This window comes from Taudactylus pleione, unplaced genomic scaffold (assembly GCF_031769625.1).
Source record: "Taudactylus pleione unplaced genomic scaffold, aTauple2 ptg000041l, whole genome shotgun sequence".
Classification (NCBI taxonomy): domain Eukaryota; kingdom Metazoa; phylum Chordata; class Amphibia; order Anura; family Myobatrachidae; genus Taudactylus; species Taudactylus pleione.
The window spans coordinates 56,410,164-56,429,001 of NW_028284443.1; the positions used below are offsets into that span (position 1 = coordinate 56,410,164).

Sequence of the window (18,838 nt, forward strand, 5' to 3'; positions counted from 1 at the left end):
TTTATTTTGTTTTATTTTATTTTCTATGTTTTTGGGTTGGCAGTACTGAGCGTCTGAATTAAGACGCACGTACTGCAACTCTTTCTACCTCCGCCGGGCCGCAACACCAGTAACAGGGCTGATGATTTTCGGCGGGTCTCAGCTGAGCTTACTAGCAGGGATGTTGGGACCCAGACTGCAACCGGACGCATGGAGATGTCAGGTAAGGTGATTCCTCGCTTACGGGGAATCGCGAGTGTCAGTCCTTGCTCACGGCGCAGGAGGCAGATCGGAAGCCGCTGCAGTCAGGGCCCGGAGCATCCGCGTCCTCACTAGACCACCGGGGCCTTATCGTCTGAAGCCGGAGATTGGCAGCAGGCGCTTCTGCAGCCACGAGGCCAGCGTACACGGCCTGTTGATGCAGCTTAGGGGAGGAAGGCGCTCCCCTGGGAGTTCCGCCCCCGTCCCAAACGCAGTCCCTTCAAAGGTTTTCGTACATCTGGGTTGCTCCTCCTACCCGCCTTGTGTATATGAGAAACTCGCAGTCCACTATCTGCTGTAGCTGCTGGTCTCAGGAGGTTTTGGGTCAGTCTCCCTGCACAGTATACCTCTCCCATGGATCAGGTATATAGTGCTCTATATCCTACCAAGCTTTGTGTTTTGAGTAGGTGATTCAGAGCCCAGTGCAACTTAATTTACATATGCATTGTATGTGACTGTTTGCTAGAGGCTTTGTTAATACTGCCTTTTATTTATGACTGTCAGTTATAACGGGATGCAATTTATAGACCAGCGGACTAAATGCCGGCGGTCTATATCCCGACAGGAGAAGCCCGACAGGGGACTTAAGATAGACGCCGATCTTAATCCGATACCGAAGGACGACAGCTCAAACAAGGTAAGCCGTGCGGGGCGGGGGGGGGGCGGTTAGGTTCAGGGAGTGTAGCGGGTTTAGAGTTAGGTTTTGGGGGGCAGGTTAGTGTTAGGCATCCCTTGGAGGAGGGTTAGGCACCCTACCCGGGAGGGTTTGGTAAACCCATGGTGCACTGCAGGTGGGGAAGATTTAAAAAGTACAGAGAGGTTTAGATTTGGGCGGGTTTGTGTCCAAACTATAATCAAAATTGTAGTGTAAAAATAAAGCTTTCCAGAATTTGGGGGCTACATGCAAAAGCAGCCAGTATTTACCCCACATGTAAAATTAAATTTATGTATTTGCACCCCCTGCGACTCAACATGATTTGTCTAGGTACAGAGTTGCTTTCTCTATCTTACTCTATTCCCAAATCTGAGTCAGGTCCTCTGTACTGTTAATTAGTATTGGCATTGCATAGGAAAGGCATTAGATCTCATGCATCTGTGGTTTTTGCCAGTGACACCGGTAAGGAGGCTTGGGCTTTTCTGCTCTCAATATGCAGTTCACAGTCCCCTGCCGAGGCTCCTTATTTAGTAGGATGGTAATATATAGAAGAATAGTCACAGACCAAGAGCTGGCGCACAGAGCAGTGGTTGATAAGATGCAGGGTAATCCAATAGAATGGTCAGGAATAGCCAAGGGTCAGAATCGCAAGATACCAAGTGTCTCATTCACTACTGAATGCAACTGTGAATGCAATAGCGATTACGCACGCAGTTCAACTGCGATAGTATGCTAATTCATTGCAATGCCGTCACTGCACTATATAACAACCCCCACTTTACCTTACACACATCCATGTTTAGGAAGACAACGAAACTATCGGTACAATCGAGTACCATCGCAGCCTCACACACACTTGCACAAGCCCTGACCTTACTCAGAAATTGCTAACTTCCACGCATGCTATGAGACCTCAGACTGCTTAGGGCATCGATGTGGATAATTTATGCATGCCCCTGCAATGGCGTTCAAATGCACTGGCATGCCTGCGTTCCCCCGACCACCCCCCCCGTTACCACCCCCAAACGGCACTTCCTGTCAATCACTCTGCGAGGGGTCTGTGTAGTCTCTGAGATTGCAGTCCCGATCGCAGTGGCTGGGTCGCGCACGTGCATTGCGATGCATGCGCAGTACGCAACAATCAGCCAGATGCGTGCGTATTGCTGAATCAGGCCCCAAATTAGCAGTCAAATTTATAAGGTCTGAACAAGCAGAATCGCACTGGGCAAAGCAATCTAGAAATGTCAGTAGCAGTAGAAAGGTGCTGATACAATATAGCTCATAACTACCTATTTCTCTGGCAGCTGGTTAATGCCAAAATATGTTTAAAATAAGCTGTGCTATTTGAATTTGGAGTCAGCCATGACGTAGGTGGTCACATGACATCATGCCTAAATCTAGGAGAATGCTGCATATCCCTATTTACATAGCGTGAAGCCAGCCAATCAGGATAGGCAGCAGCAGCAGCGATGCCCAGACAAAGAAGCTACAACCCCCAGTGCAAGACCTGGTAAAGAAACACTGGACTCTAGCATAATGTGATACTCACTGTATCTTGCATAGTGCACAGGATGCTTATTATATACTCTATGATTAGATTAAAATTCTAAGTATGTCCACTTTTGATGTACCATACTTGTCTAGTATTTTGTTTTTACATGATCCAGTACCTTTCCTTCTGCTATTCATGGTTCACAAAGTATAATGTTTTTGTACTGTATTCATAGTGTTCTGCCATAAACTCCTCAAACCTAAACTCCTGCAGGCCACTAAAATCATTTTCAAGCACAATATGAGCCCCTTTCTTACTGTGGGTGCATGGGGTGCTTGGCAGGTCACAGAGAGCACACTGTTAAGTTCCTTTATGTCTATTTTGTAACATAGGTGCAAAGTACAATTATGCAGTAACAAACTTTTTCTAAATCACTCAGAGCTCGTTGGTTTCACATTTTCTATTTAATATACTAACATACATTGTTATTTTACCTCGGAAAATATTTTATAAGGCACAGTTGCAGCTCCTTAGAATTGTGCACTTATTCAGATTTCTGTAGCTTCTCTTTAGTATTGCGCACTAACTTCTAACTCCTTCAGAGGAGGTCGGAATTTACAATTCGTTGTTGCTTTTGGGTGTGTGGTGGTGGACATTTTATTTATTTTGTTGCCACTTCTTGCACTGTTGGCACTTAAGACTGGTTTGGAGGGAGTAAATAACAGACTTTCTGCTGATTTGATGTGTGGCAACTTTTCCAACTTCAAGTCTTGGCGATAACATCTTAAATGCTTCAGCCATCAATTTATGTTCTAAGTCTTCACTCTCCTTTTTAGTTAAACATCTACACCAGTTGTCATAGTAACCAAAGAGCAATAGTCTTGTTGATTGACACAGAAGACTAATAAGAAAAAAAATGTAATCTTGAATTTCTAAGGGAGTTACTTTATTGGTGTGGAAAAAGTAATGCTACTGACCACTTTTACTCAACACTGAACTTTGTACATTTTCATATTACACCTCCTCAATTACATTGAATCCATATTAGTCTTGTATTTGGTGTTGATTACTACTGTTGCATCTAATTTTGTTTTAAAAAAAAATGTTGTTGTTGGTTTTTTTTATTATTATTATTAACTGTGTATTAGGATACACAGTTACTGGTGTGAATTTTTTCTTTTTTTTTACCTTTTCTTATTGAATTGCATTCGTGGGAAAAAGCACACTAAAGATCTTTTATTCTGCAGAATTACTGATAACCTCTACTCTCTCTTGGTTGAGTAAAGTACATTGGTGGCATTGAACAGCTTTTGCTAATGATATAAATGAGTACATATTTTCGTGATTGTAATAATGTTAAAGAGAAAATGTCTAAAAAAAGACACTGATTAATAGAAATTGCAAGAGTGTGATTTAATCCATTAGGGTAACTCTCATATTATAGAGATATATATATATATATATATATATATATATATATATATATATATATATATATATATATATATATATATATATATATATATATAGTGTGTGTGTGTGTGTATATAATCTTATATCTAGCTAGTTGCTCTGCATTTGATGATGTCTATTGCATTTTCTAACACTAAATATAAAAAAACAGGGGCTGCATTTCAAACTTTTTATTTTTAGTGCCAGGAGAATATATAGGAATAAAAATTGTATATTTTTTTTTTTTTTACAAATTTGTTTTGAAGTTTACAAAAATAAAATAGTACAACAATATGTGCATAGGCAAAATAGATATCGGGAATATACAAAAAAAAATATACGGAATTGCATAGTAACATATAGGCACATATAGCAATAGACTGATCTGAAAAATTAAAAAATATAGAGAAATGAAAACTGCTAAATATCAAAACACATTGAAATAGACTGTAGATAACAATGCAAAACATTAGAAGAGAGCAATTCGAATCGTAAGAGCATGAAAAAGAGAAGGAGAAAATGGAGAGAGAGGAAGAAGAAAAGGAAGAGAAGAGGAGGGTGTTGGGAGGGGAGGGGGCAGGTAAGTAAGAATCCGGGTCTAAGTTACACGTTGGGGAAGCCTGAACAAATATCACCATGGCAGAAATTGAGGGAAAAAAAAATAATATAAACAAATTGTAATCATTAGAGTAGGAGATCCCAAAAGCCTGAGGGCAGGGTCCCATGTGGCATGGTGCTATTATATAAGAACCAGTCACAACAAAGCATGAGAAACTTATGAGAGGTATTGTGGAGGTAAGCTGATATTTTCTCCATGGCTGCCACATGGCAAATTTTATTTATAAGTTTTTGGCGAGATGGAGGGTCAATAAGCATCCACTGTCTTGCAATTAGGCATTTAAAATATGTGGAGAGAGCTTATCAGCATGTTTGTTAAGGTCCTCAAGTGGACAGCCAAGGAGAAAAGACCAGGGAGACTTAGTTAGTGGTACTTTAAGAACTTCTGATATGAGACTGGCAACCCCATCCCAGAATTGGGCTATTTTAGGCATGACCACCATATATGTAGGTAAGTACCATCTCACCACAACCTCTCCAACACCGGTCAGAGGCTGAATGATACATTCTGTGCAAATGGGCAGGTACCATCTATAACAAACCTTGTAGGCTTCTCCTTGATTAAGGAGGAAATAAAGGACTTCGATACCCTCTCCCGCACCACAGACCATGTTTCCTCAGCAGGTGGGCTCCCTAGATCTTTTTCCCACTGGAGTTCATGACTTGGTGTGTATGGTAGTTTAACATAGAGCAAGAGGTTAGAAATTACATATGATACCTTTCATGAGAGGATTGTGGAGACCCAAAGACTCTTATGAGGTTAAAGATATATCATTTGAGTTAAGGCGGAGTGAGTTAATGAAGTGTCTGACTTCAATGTAAGCAAAAGTATTGATAGAAGGTACATCAATGGCACGAGACAGGGCTGCCCACTCTCGCCACTGTTATTTAATTTGGCAATGGACGCCCTCATCAGATCTTTTTTCAATGAAACTAGATGGAAAGGTATTAAATTAGCGCAAATGGAGATTAAATGTTCTGCATTTGCAGATGACCTATTGCTATACTTTGCGGACCCACACTTATCAATACCATATTTGATGAGTATATTTGACTCGTTTGAATTGATGTCGGGATTTAAAATCAACTGTACAAAAACTGTAGCTTTGGCTTTTTTTCCGGAGGCTAAATTAGGCTGGGGAGACCAATTTCCTTTTAAATGGGCTACCGATGATTGCATCACATATTTGGGAATTAGGATACCATTATACCCCACTAAACTATATGATACAAATTTCTCTCCCCTGTTATCGCGGACTATATCGGATTTTGATAGATGGTCACATCTTCCTTTATCTTACGTAGGCAGATGTCATCTGTACAAAATGATTTGTTTTCCTAGATTTCTTTATGTTTTACAAATGCTCCCAATAATACCATCCAAATCAGACCTAGTAATCTTAAACAGAGCTCTGACAAAATTTATATGGGCAGGTAAACGCCCGAGGGTATCGTTGTTCAAGTTACAGCAAGGACGGGATCTGGGGGGTATTAATCTCCCATGTCTCCGCACCTATGCTTTGGCGGTGAACTATAGAGCAGCACTTGATTGGATAGGTGGCTCTGATGTTTATATGAAACGACATATAGAACAGGCCTTTATCCCTGATTGTAACCTGATCTCTTTGTTGCACACCCCTCCACAATTTTTCCCAGCTTCAATAAAGGAAAACATCCTAATACAGTCCACATGTATGGCGTGGAGATTGACTAGGTCTGGCTTGAAGGTATCAAAGTCGAACTCATTATTCTTACCACTGTGGGGTAACCTAAATTTTATTCCGGGCGTGGCCTTGTCAATCTTTGAAGTGTGGCACGTTGCAGGTTTATGCTATGTATTTCAGTTTCTAAACACGGATGATCTTTCACCTATCTCTCGCTCACAGCTACAAGATAAATTCCCTCTTCTTCCAATACCACTATTTCCCTTCTTACAAGACGTGAGTTATGCTCAAAAAGTATCACAAGGCTTGAAGTTAGATCTACTTTGCTCCCTAGACAGAATGTTATTATTTAAACCTAAAGACCCCCTCTCCACCTCATCCATTTATGCACATTCACGTTCTACTCTAAATTTAGAATCCGGTTCGACAGGATTACTAAAATGGAAAATAGACTTACTGGACCTTTCTATGAAAAATATTCTTGAGGCATATACAAAACTCAGTAAAATTTTGTCCTCATCTTCCTACACCGAAATGCACCAGAAAATCCTGCATAGAGCATACTTCACCCCAAAATTAAAATATATTATTGGAAACGCAGAAAATTCTAACTGTTATAAATGTGGTGCTCCAGAGGCAGATATTATACATTGCTTTTGGCTTTGCCCCCAGGTTCAAGTGTTTTGGAAGGTCCTTCAGTACTATATAGTTAATTGTTTGAAGATTAGTTTTGAATTAACTAAAAAATGTTTTTTTTGGGGTATTTATTCCAATAGAGGTAGTGACGGTCTGACCAGGGGCAACCGCGTTTTACTCATTAAACTGGCAGCAGCTGCTAAAAAAGTCATTTTATCACAATGGATCTTGACTGATACACTTTCCATAACTTTATTTTACACCAAATTTTCATTTTTATTTTTTATGGATTGGACAGAAGCTTCTTTACATAAAGAAAAACAGACTAAAACCTTTTTTGAAACATGGCTCCCCTATGTTCATACAGTTTCGGATGTATTAAAAGAAGCATTAAGAAAATGTTTTGGTTTGACGGAGTGGTATCAGTCGGAGATCCTAAATTCAGGAATACCTTTTTGATTGATGCGGTTGGCCCTCTTGACCAAATTTTTTATATGGGATTTATGTATGTGTTTTTCATCCCCTTTTCTGCTATATATTATTGTTCACATTTGTTTGTATGTTACTGGATATTTTTTATCAAATATCTGTACCTGACATTGCCAAAAAAAAGCAAAATACAAAATACAATCTGTCAATAAAAAATTGTTTGAAAAAAAAGAAGGTACATCAAATTTATTCTGTAAGGAACTCAGAGAGGCGCATCCACCTGCATCGAGGAGATCATATCCTACAGTACCCTAACTCCACCTTTAATCCATGAAGAAAAGTGAGTGAGGTTGAAACCCGGGGAGAATGCTGAATTAAACAACATAGGAGTAATGGGGGATGTATAGGAGGTAATATTGTAGTGAGAGACACCGTAATCCCAAACGGAGCATGTAAATGAAATAACCTGTTGTGAGCGAGCAGACTGAGGCCTATCAGATGCAGCCATTCCTACAATAGAAGACATAAAGGGTATATATCACGAATTAGCTTCAACTTCCACCAACCTAGGTGTCTGGGATGATGCAAACCATGATGATGCCTGACTTAAATGGGTAGTGTAGTAATAAAGGTTAACATCAGGAAACCCTTTGCCACCATTGGTAGTGGGACATCGGAGAGTGAGAAAACGGATATGGGGAGGTTTGGTTTTCCATTCAAATTGGGCAAACCTGTGTAATTGTAATAAAGTTGATTTAGGGACAGCAACAGGGAGGGTCTGGAAGAGGTAGAGTAGTCTAGGCATAACGTTCATCTTAAATGCCACTATCCTCCCCAACCAGGATATAATTAGATCTAGCCATCGGAGATTGTTTTAAGCATAGGGGGGAGGTTCACTGAGTATAGGGTGTCATACCTACTTGTTATATAAACTCCCAGACATTTAATTTTAGAGGGGTGCCAGGCAAAATTATAATTGTGGTGCAGGAGATCCAAGGCCATGGGTGAGTTGTTGAGGGGAGGGACTCCATTTTTGAAAAGTTGATCTTGTCGCCCGAAAGTGAACCATATTCAGCCAAGACATGAAACCGTTTTGGAAGAGACATATGAGAAGAAGTTAGGGTTAGGAGAACATTGTCAAAAAGGGATACTTTTAATTCTGCCTTTCCGAGTGAGGTTCCCTAATATCAGAGTCAAGGCAGATTTGAGCTGCAAGGAGTTCAATAACCAAAGCAAAGATCAGGGGTGACAAAGGGCACCCCTGCCTAGTGCCATTGGTTATAAGAAAAGGGGACAAGAGAAGACCATTCACGGAGACCCTAGCTGAAGGGGTAGAGTAGAGGGCCTGGATGCCTTGGAGAAAATCACCACCTAAGCCAAAGACCCCCAATGTTTGGACCATGAAGGGCCAACAAATCTGATCAAAGGCCTTCTTAGCATCTAGGGAAAGCACCAGGGCTGGAGTGCGGGTGGAATTGATGGAGTGAATGAGACTAATAACTCGCCTGGTATTGTCCCTGGCCTGTCTCCCCGTACAATGCCAACCTGAGTTCAGGTGGTTGGCAAGTATCTTCGCATATATCTTAACATCGATGTAAACACCTAGCCTCAAGGGCCTCCTTGGAGAAAGTAATCAACAGTCAAACCTGAGGTTTTATAGTTTCTGTCTAATTGAGCAACCAGGTCCATAAGTTCAAGGAGTCTCTTATTCCTAGCCCTCCTAGCAAAGGCCGCAGACTTGATCAGAGTGTCTCAGATCACTGCTTAATGGGCGTCCCAGAGAAGCTGGAGAGAGACAGCAGGGCTGGAGTTAAAACAGAAATACTCTTTTATCTCAGAGGTCAGTTGTGACCGTAGGGAAGGATTTAAAAGGAGCTTATCATTAAGGCACCAGATATTAGACTGATTACGAGGAAAAGGAGATTCAATATCTACTGTAAATGGGGAGTCAGGGGCATATCATTAATGGGTGCACATAGGCCCCCGGGTCCAGGGGGGGCCGCACCGCACACCCTGCACCCATATTATCTAAAACTCACCTCTCCGAGGTCCCGCGTAGGGTCTCTCAGCACTGCTCAAAACGCCAGAAAATGGCCGCCTTGGCCATTTTTCCAGCGTTTTGTGCATGCGCTGAGGAAATTGCAGGGAAAATGGCGGCCGCACCATTTTCCTGGTGATCTGCGCATGCTCAGTAGACTCTGGGCACACTCTAGTGCCCAGTGTCTACTGATACTGCAGTGGCCGGCATGAGAGGAGGGGGCCCATTACGGGGGATGCACAAGGGCCCCCTCCTCTCTAAAGACGCCCCTGCAGGGAGTGGTCTGACGAAGTGATGAGGCGAATGCTGGCATCTAGTATTAATTGCGCAAGATCAACACCTAGAAAAATCATGTCTAGCCTTGTGTGGACATCGTGAACAGGTGAGTAAAAGGTAAAATCCTTAGCAGTAGGCTCTTTCACGCGCCATGTGTCAAATAGGAGTTGTTGATAAAGAAACTGTTGTAAGGTATCCAAATTAGCACGAAAATAAAATTTGTATTTAAAAATAAATTTGAACAAGTATTCCAATAATTTGTAAAATTATGGTCTTGTCTGAGATATTATGGATCTAGGGGTCAGGCTGCCACTAGCATAGCATTTTTGGCCGCCCTCCGTCCGTCACCCTCCAGTTTTATTCTTTTTATTATTAGGTTATATGGGAAACTGGGAAAATGTGTAGAATATACTGAGTTCTGTATACATACAAAAAAAATGCACAGTTCTTCCTTATAAACTAGATCTTTGTTTGTGAAAAGCTTCCAGTTGAAGAGCTCCACTTGCAGTTCAGCAGCAGTAACAGGTAGCAGCAGGCAGCCTGTCACATGCACATCACATTACTGCTGGCTCTGTACCCTTTAAGTCGGGGCTGAATCCTCAACCTCACCCACACACACACCTCCACCAGTATATGAATTGTGTACGACTTATACTGCAGAACTGTTGTCGTACATGAATAGTGTTTCTGAAAATGTTGCACATACTGCCAATTACCTTAATGATTTACTACAGATATTGGTCATTTAATGAAATTATGAAAATGATTTTGACTCCTTAATTTGTCACACAGGACCTGCCTAACAATATGATTCACCAAGTGTCAATAAAATCGCTACCTCAAGAATGGCTTTGGTGTGAGACCTGGTGTGATGACAAATCTAAACAAAAAGCCAAAACTATTGATCTGGTGAGTAGATGTTATGGAATAAAATAACACATGTATTGCGCTGAAGAGAGCACATATACAAACTAAATTTTGCTGTTTAGAATTTTATTTAAGTGAGATTATGCAGCTCATACTTGCAGGATAGATGCAGGCATTAATGACACTCTGCTGGTGACAACCATAGATTATTAGTGTTCATTATATATCCGTGATGGGTAACAGACAGCATCTGTGCCCCAGCTACTCCCTGCTTTATGGTCAGATTTGTTTCCTATAGCTTGTTACACTTGTTTATACTACATTAAATTGCCTATTTATATTTTGTGTGTAACTTATTCCTGAGATTAAGGGTAATATGCAGTCCTTGTGAGGTTATATGGTTGCCCATGTAGCACCTGAAGTGTATCAAGTCATACCTGATTTTCATTATCCTCTTAACAGAAGTAATCATCCAAGAGGGTCACATGCAACATGTGGTCAATGTTGGTTCAATCTTTTCAGTAAAAAAAAAAATAAAAAGTAAAATTTGTCTTTGCTGTTTGAAATTCTGCATCTGCTGTTGGAAATGTAAAGGAAGTTGAGATAATTTTTTAGGTCAGATCAATGGAAATACAGATAATTTGTGTTAATGAAAAAAAGGTATACATATTGGCATTAGTGTACAAATCAGGGGCTAATGCAGTGGTTCCCAAACTGTGTGCCTAGGCACCCTGGGGTGCCTTGGGGCACTTGCAGGGGTGCATCAGGTTGGTGGTCTAGAACAAAATCGAATTATATATGGTCAATGTAATTTAAATATGTGGACAAACAGAAGTCCACCACCACATAACTGACCCTAAGGATGACAGGTAAGGGCAATTTGCTTTACTACATTTTTTCCTGAATTTCTGAATAACAAACTTTTGGATTAGGGGTGCCGTGAAAACAATGCTGATATTCTAGGGCGCTGTGATTCCAAAAAGTTTGGGAACCACTTGGCTAGGTTAGGCTGTATCAAATGCCCCCCAATGCCTCTAGAGAAATCTTTCTGCATGCACTTGTTTATTTTATGCCCCATAGCAGTGCCCTAGTTCTCACATTATGCCACACAGTGCCCCCAGTCCACATTATGTCGCATAGTGACCAGTTAACAATGTTGCCACATTGTAGTGCATCTAGTTCATATTTTTGCTAAATTGTGGTCCACCCAGTGTCACATTATGGCAGCATAGTAGTGCCCCCAATTTACATTATTGTCACATGTTATTTCCACTAGTTCACATTATTGCCAGACTGTAGTTTTCCCAGTTCACATTATTCGCACATTGTAATGTCCCCAGTTCACATCAACAGCTCTGACTTACTGCGCTCCTCAACCTCTGATGCTTTCTGCTTTTCCTTGTGATCTGCTCACCAAATCTGTTGCATGCATTCCATTGCGAGGTGGCAGGCGGGTAGAAATAGACGATCTACAAACTACTCGGCACAAACTAGTGTATTCTGTACATTGTATCGTGATGTACATTAGCATCATGGTGAGTAGTTTGTAGACTGCCACTTTCTGAATTCAATACAGCGTGCATCACTTGTTCTTATCACACCCTTCAGCAAAAATGCTAACATGAGCTGGGTGGGGTCATAGAAGTTCCCTAGTTCACATTACACTACACAGTGCCACCCGTGCATATTATGCCACAATGTATTACCCTAAGCTAACAACATGCTACATTGTTGTGCTGACAGTACACATTATGCCACACAGGGGGCAAGGACAACCAGCTCCTACCTGGGGGGTATACTTCCTATTGCAGGACATCCATTTTGAGTGGAAATCTTTTAGCCACACTGTCCCTTTCTGGGACAATCCTAATATCAGAGCTGAAATCCTGCCCCCCAGCTTCACAAGGACTGTAAATAAGGAGAAGCCTACCGTGCTGGGCTTATTGTCTAGCTCAGCTGTGTCTGTGATTGTGGGAGATGGATCATATCAGTGTGGAGCTTTACTAAAAGGGAGAGAGAGACATCACCACTGAAAAGTTCCCCTTTTCAAGCCTGGGCAATAGACTTTACCTAAATTCTTAGCAGGCAATATCGGGAGTCTACTTCCTGATCAAAGGAGCAACCTAATGTGATTCAGTTACCTCAAATTACAGCCTGGAATTCTTGTTTTTAAATGAGCTTGTATTTAGAACATTTAATATAAAACTGAATTTTTATGTAATATCTCTAATTCTGAATAAATAACCTTTTTAACATTTTTTGGTAATGGAACCTTTACTGTTGTATGTTTTAATTTAACCATATCATGGAGAGAGGATCTTTTTGGCTGTTACATTACCTTATTTCCATTATATCAACCCTGATATTGAGATATTATGTAATAATTTAATCAAACACATAATTTGCATTGCTTTATATGCAAATGGATGAAAGTCTGCCCATAATATTGCTTTCATTCAGTGAACATTGATAGTTTAAAGAGCCCTAATATGAAGTACTCGATCACAAATCAAAATTATTTTCCTCTATTAGAAAAATAGAGCACTTTAACTGATTAATAATGCCAACATCTTATACCGGTGATGACTTATGTTTTAGGGGCCTATTCATCAACACTAAATTAACGTTTTTAAAGACATTTTCCTTAAATAACGTTATTTTAGTATTCATGAAGCCACTTAGCACAGGAGATATCACTGATATCTCCTTGCTAAGTCCCCCTGCATTAATTTCCACACTCCCCATACATTAGTATGGGGATGTGGAAATTATGGTATTTATCAAATTCCGAAAATTATGAATTTTCGGAATTTGATGGAGGTACAATCCGCCACTGTGAGGTGGCGAATAGCAGGTGAAACTTACCTGCTTCCAGCTGGACAGCCCCCGGCATCTTCCTCCGGCGGTCTGGTGCATCCTCTGGCTCCGGAGGCTGGTCGGACACTGTGTTCTCCCAGCAGAACACAATAAAGATTAGAGAAATGTTTTTTTTTTTTTTTTTTCTAATCTGTACTGTGGTCTGCTGGGAGACCATGTGACAGACCAGCAGGACGGAGACGGAGGCGCGGACAGGTAAGTGCTGAAGGGGGGGGGGGGAGGTGAGCGGGGGGGGGACACACAAACTTACCTCATGTGTAGGCAGTGCTGCGCATGCGCTGGGTTGACGAATTTTACAGCGCATGTGCAGCACTGATTACAGCTGCGGTAAGTTAGTGTGGACAGGGATAACTATCTATTTCCTGAAAAGCTGTCATCGCAAAAATGACAGCTTTTCGGAATAGATAGTTATGGAGAGGAGGAATGATGAATTCCTCTGTAATTAGGTAGAACTCCATGCGAGTTCTAAACCTAATTACCTCCAGGGAAAGTTTAGTAATGATGAATAAGTCCCTTAGGCTCTACAGTATGTTCATATTCTCATGGAATTGCTCTTATTTAGGACTCTGAATATAGTGTAAAAACAAATAGATAAGAAATTTATGTATCTGGCAAAGATGGCCAGCATGGTGGACATTCAGATTTATTTGATAGACAAAATAATAGGTAGGACGTCCTGGCTGGATAACTGGAGCCTGCTCATCTTCAGTATGTTGATGTGAGAGTTATTGTTGTATAGGCTTCCAGCTACTTTAATTAAGATCTGAATGAAGCACTAAGTTAGTGTTTCATTTCAGAAACTCATTTTCACTGCATAAACCATCCATGGTGTATCTATAATGAGAGCAGGCTGTTTAGGCCATGTTTTAAGAGAGTCAATCCTTCCTATTATGCCCCAAGGCACTGTAAGCCAGGATCATATTTAAGCCATTCTTTACAGAGGTGGTAGTGAGATTCTCTTCCATGACCGCATCCGAAGAGTGCGCGGAAATATGCTGCAGGTGGCTGCCCAAAAGATAGCAAGCACTATGACATAGTGTCGGAATATTTCAATCTTCTGGACAGGACCAGCAACCATTATTTGGAGGAGAGGGGTAGTCTCCAAAAACCTGAACAGACTCATAAAGTCTAAAATCATACATGCGCTCTCCAGCATATGTTTTTAAGTCCTTTAGGGCCAACACAATCCTGGCAAAGCAGTGGCTGGTGACTGTGGCCAGGCACATGGAGCAGAGTCTAGAGATACCACTACTAAACAGATGAGGTGTTTTTCTGCACTATAACCACTCAGTCACTGAACAGGCTCACAATCACACATGACAGATAAAGAAGTGCAGTCTGTGTTGTAGTATGTGTTTTTGTTGTTATACTTTTGTTGTATTGTTGTTTACTCTATGCACCTAAAGGGATCCTCACTGAGGTAATAGTCATTTGGTGGAATACAGATGGAGCATGAGAAATTGCACTGCAGAGTGTCCTATTAGCTTGGAGCACAGAGTAACAAGTGATTTACCATGTCACTTGGCTCCAATAAATGTTCTCTAGCTATAGATCTCAAATGAGTCATGTATTTGAATTAGTGATGTCCCTTTCTGTAGCCTGGAAGTGACCCTAATCTATATGATCTTATTACAGATTAATTTAGGGTTTTTCATACAGTAAGCCTAATGTTCCAAGTGGCTGAATATATACCAGATACTTTATATCTCTGACATTCTGCTTCCCTCTCAGTGTTAGAAAATTGGTTCCTCTTTGTTTTCTGTACTTAATCAAATATAGCAGCATCTTGTTCCACCTGTGCCTAAAGGGATCAAGTCTAATAAGCTGTGGGAAAGATCTTATCCGTAGGCTTGGAATTCTCATTCCATAGCAAATGTGTTGAGAGAGAATGAAGAGAAAATATACAGCACACCGCCTGGGAGCATGTCTTATTCTGTAAATGCTCAATTTGTGGAAGTCAATAAACTATTCTGTAATCTGTCATGGTCTAGAAAGTAGAATTGCATTATTGCCTGGGGTAGTCAGGGTAAAAACAAATGGCAGCCATTCAAACAGCACCTTAAAGATCTTCATAGACTGTGGTGTAATATATTTATTCAAAGAGATATCTGCAACAATCTGAAAGTCCAGGAAACGTGCAGTTATTGTATTATGTTTGCTTTGAGAAATAATTTCAGAGTGGAATTTTATAGCAAGTACATCTTACATCTCCATCTGTTATCTTGTTGTTTTCCTATTGGTTGCTAGAGATGCTATTTTCCTATTATTCCGACATATCTCCAAAGGCCAAAAAAAATAAAAAATTTATGTCACATCTGTATGTATGAACCATATTGTTTTAAACCAATTTTATAACCTATTGAGCTGTTTATAGTCCATAACTGTGCTTTATATAGTATGACGTGGGTGCCAATACTGTTGCAAAAATGACTCGTTCACAGTGATTAAGAATTGCACCTACTACTTTAGAAATCATTTTTATGTAGAGGAATTCAGACACATTTGGGAACTGTATGTTGCGCCAAGGGCCGGTGCAAGGTTTCTTGGCACCCAAGGCCTTTCTTCAGCCTTACGCCCCGTCCCCCACCCTTGATAGCTACACTATTATACCTTGCCCCCAGTAGTGGCCCCCCCTATGCAGTGCCCCCAGTAGTGGTCCCCCCATGCAGTGCCCCCAATATAGTTTCCCTTATACAGTGCCCCAATATAGTTCCCCTTATACAGTGCCCCCAGTAGTAGTCCCCCACCTATACAGTGCCACTTATAAAGTGACCCCAGTAGTAACCTTCCCTATGCAGTGCTCCCAGTAGTGATTCCCCCCGATGCAGTACTCCCAGTAGTAGTCTCCCTCCCTGCAGTGCCCCCAGTAATAATCACTGCAGTAATCCCTCCCTATGCAGTGCCCCCAGTAGTGGTCCCACTAGTGCAGTGCCTCCAGTAGCAGTGCCTCTAGTAGTAGCCCCCCCAGCAGTGCCCCTAGTAGCAGTCTGCCCCAGCAATGCCCCCAGTAGCAGTCCCCCCCAACACTACCCCTAGTAGTAATCCCCCTCTATGCAGTGCCCCTAGTAGTCCCCCCAGCAGTGCCCCTAGTAGTCCCCCCAGCAGTGCCCCTAGTAGTCCCCCCAGCAGTGCCCCTAGTAGTACCCCCAACAGTGCTCCTAGTAGTACTCCCATCAGTGTCTCTAGTAGTACCCCCCACAGTGCCCCTAGTAGTAGCCCAGCAGTAATCCGTCCCCCGCCAGACACACACACACATGAAAAAAAAAAACCTCCACTTACCTTAATCCCCGCTTGGCATGCTCCTCCATCCGGCGTCCTCCCGGGCCGGCCCACTCTGTATGATGGGAGAGACATCATGACGGGAGCCCGGCTCCAGCAGTGGGCGCAGCAGCCGATGAGAGTCTGTCTGACTCTCATCGGCTGCTAAAACAAACACACAGCTACATACACACACAGCAGGTAAAATAAGTATTGAACTCATCAACATTTTACTCAGCTGAAATCTATCCGTAATTGGAAGGCAATCCTGCCCCTTGTCAGTGCAAATTAATATAAGTTGGTTCAGTCCCAACTGATGGCCTATAAAAAGGTGCCTCATTACCAAGGTGTCACACAAGAGACAATTCATGATGGGTAAAAGCAAAAGAGGAGTAAAAAAGAATTATCAGAAGAGTTGTCCAAGAGCCAAGGACCACTTGTGGAGAGCTTCAGAAAGACCTGGAATTAGCAGATACAACTGTTTCAAATAAAACAGTAATGCACTCAACCGCCATGGCCTGTATGCACGCTCACCATGCAAGATTCCAAGAAAAAGCATATTGAAGCTCGTTTAACATTTTGCTGCACAATATTTGGACAATCCTGTGAAATAGTGGGAGAAAATAGTTTGGTCAGATGAGACCAAAATGTAACTTTGGATGCCATAATACACACCATGTTTGGAGGAGAAATGGCACTGCACATCACCCCAAAAGCACTATACCAACAGTGAAGTTTGGAGGTGGGAACATCATGGTGTGGGGCTGTTTTTCAGCATACGGTACTGGCATACTTCATGTGCATGAAGGAAGGCTGAATAGAAAAATGTACCGAGACATTCTTGATAAAAATCTGCTGCCATCTACCAAGATGCTGAAGATGAAATGTGGGTGGACATTTCAGCAAGACAAATGATCCCAAACACACAGCCAAGGACACACTCAATTGGTTTCAGAGAGAGAAAATAAAGCTGCTAGAATGGCCCAGCCAATCACCTGACTTGAATCCAATTGAAAATCTATGAAAAGAACTAAAGATCAGAGTTCATAGAAGAGGCCCACGGAACCTTCAAGATTTGAAGACTGTTTGTGTGGAAGAATGGGCCAAAATCACACCTGAGCAATGCATGCGACTAGTTTCTCCATACAGGAGGCGTCTTGAAGCTGTCATTACCAACAAAAGCTTTTGCACGAAGTATTAAATAAATTTCAGTAAGCGTGTTCAATACTTTTTCCCTGTGTCATTTCACATTTATTACACATAACATAATTTATGGACACCTATGGTTTGATTTCTTTGCATGTGTGGATTGCATGGGTTGTTGCTGACATGTGGTGAAAATTTAATTACAATAGCCCCATTACAAATATATTAACTGTGAAAAATGTTGATGTGTTCAATACTTATTTTACCCGCTGTATATATATTAAAAATTGTATAGGAGAAACTCCGTGGTGCACTCACCAGTCTTCTAAAATATAGCCTTTATTGTTAATCCATAAAAGTAATTACAGCAGCAGAGCTATTTTCTCAAGGGGAGTTAGGTTATGTCTAATCCTCTGTTGTGTTTTCAGAGAATCATGGATACCCTGATCTAGCAGTCTAGAGAATGTTTTGATGCTAGAATTTTGTGAAGGCGGGTCATAAGAACTTTTTTTCTTAAACTTAGCGGTCTGGACCCCAGGTGAATCTTTAAACTTTTCTTTGAGTCTTATTTTACGATTGAGTTTATAACGATCTATAGACCATCAAAAATTGTTGTAATAGGTGGTAGGAACAAAGGTCAAACCTTTGGATAAAAGACTAATTTCAGTCTCACTCAATTTTTATGTGGATATATTGATCACCGATTCTTCTGTACTTTTAGTTGTTTCTTTCCTCCTTTTGAAATTGCCCCGCCTCGGATGGGGCCTTCTGCTTTTAAAGGCAACTAGTCACAACACACTCCTAAATTACAAAAATCATTTTATTTATTACCAGTTATTTATATAGCGCACACATGTTCCGCAGCGCTTTACAGAGAATATTTGTCCATTCACATCAGTCCCTGCCCCAGTGGAGCTTACACTCTACATTCCCTATCACATGCTCACACACATACACATTAGGGTTAATTTATGTTTGGAGCCAATTAACCTACCAGTATATTTTTGGAGTGTGGGAGGAAACCGGAGTACCCGGAGAAAACCCACGCAAGCACAGGGAGAATATACAAACTCCACACAGTTAGCGCCGTGGTGGGAATCGAACCCACGACCTCAGTGCTGTGAGGCAGTAACGCTAACCATTACACAGTCTGTTCTGCCATCCAGTTTTGTTAAAACAAAATTTACCTG

At 41.3% G+C, this 18,838-nt stretch overlaps 1 protein-coding gene across 3 annotated transcripts in view; it reads left to right on the forward strand.

Moving 5' to 3' along the window:
• The window catches only part of UGGT2 (UDP-glucose glycoprotein glucosyltransferase 2), a 428,047-nt gene that overhangs the window by 392,725 nt on the left and 16,484 nt on the right, over window positions 1–18,838 (forward strand). For all 3 annotated transcript variants that reach the window (XM_088458942.1, XM_088458958.1, XM_088458949.1), the window contains one exon: window positions 10,293–10,409. In XM_088458942.1, coding sequence (XP_088315068.1) covers window positions 10,293–10,409 — 117 coding nt within the window. The remainder of the gene's footprint in view (window positions 1–10,292; window positions 10,410–18,838) is intronic.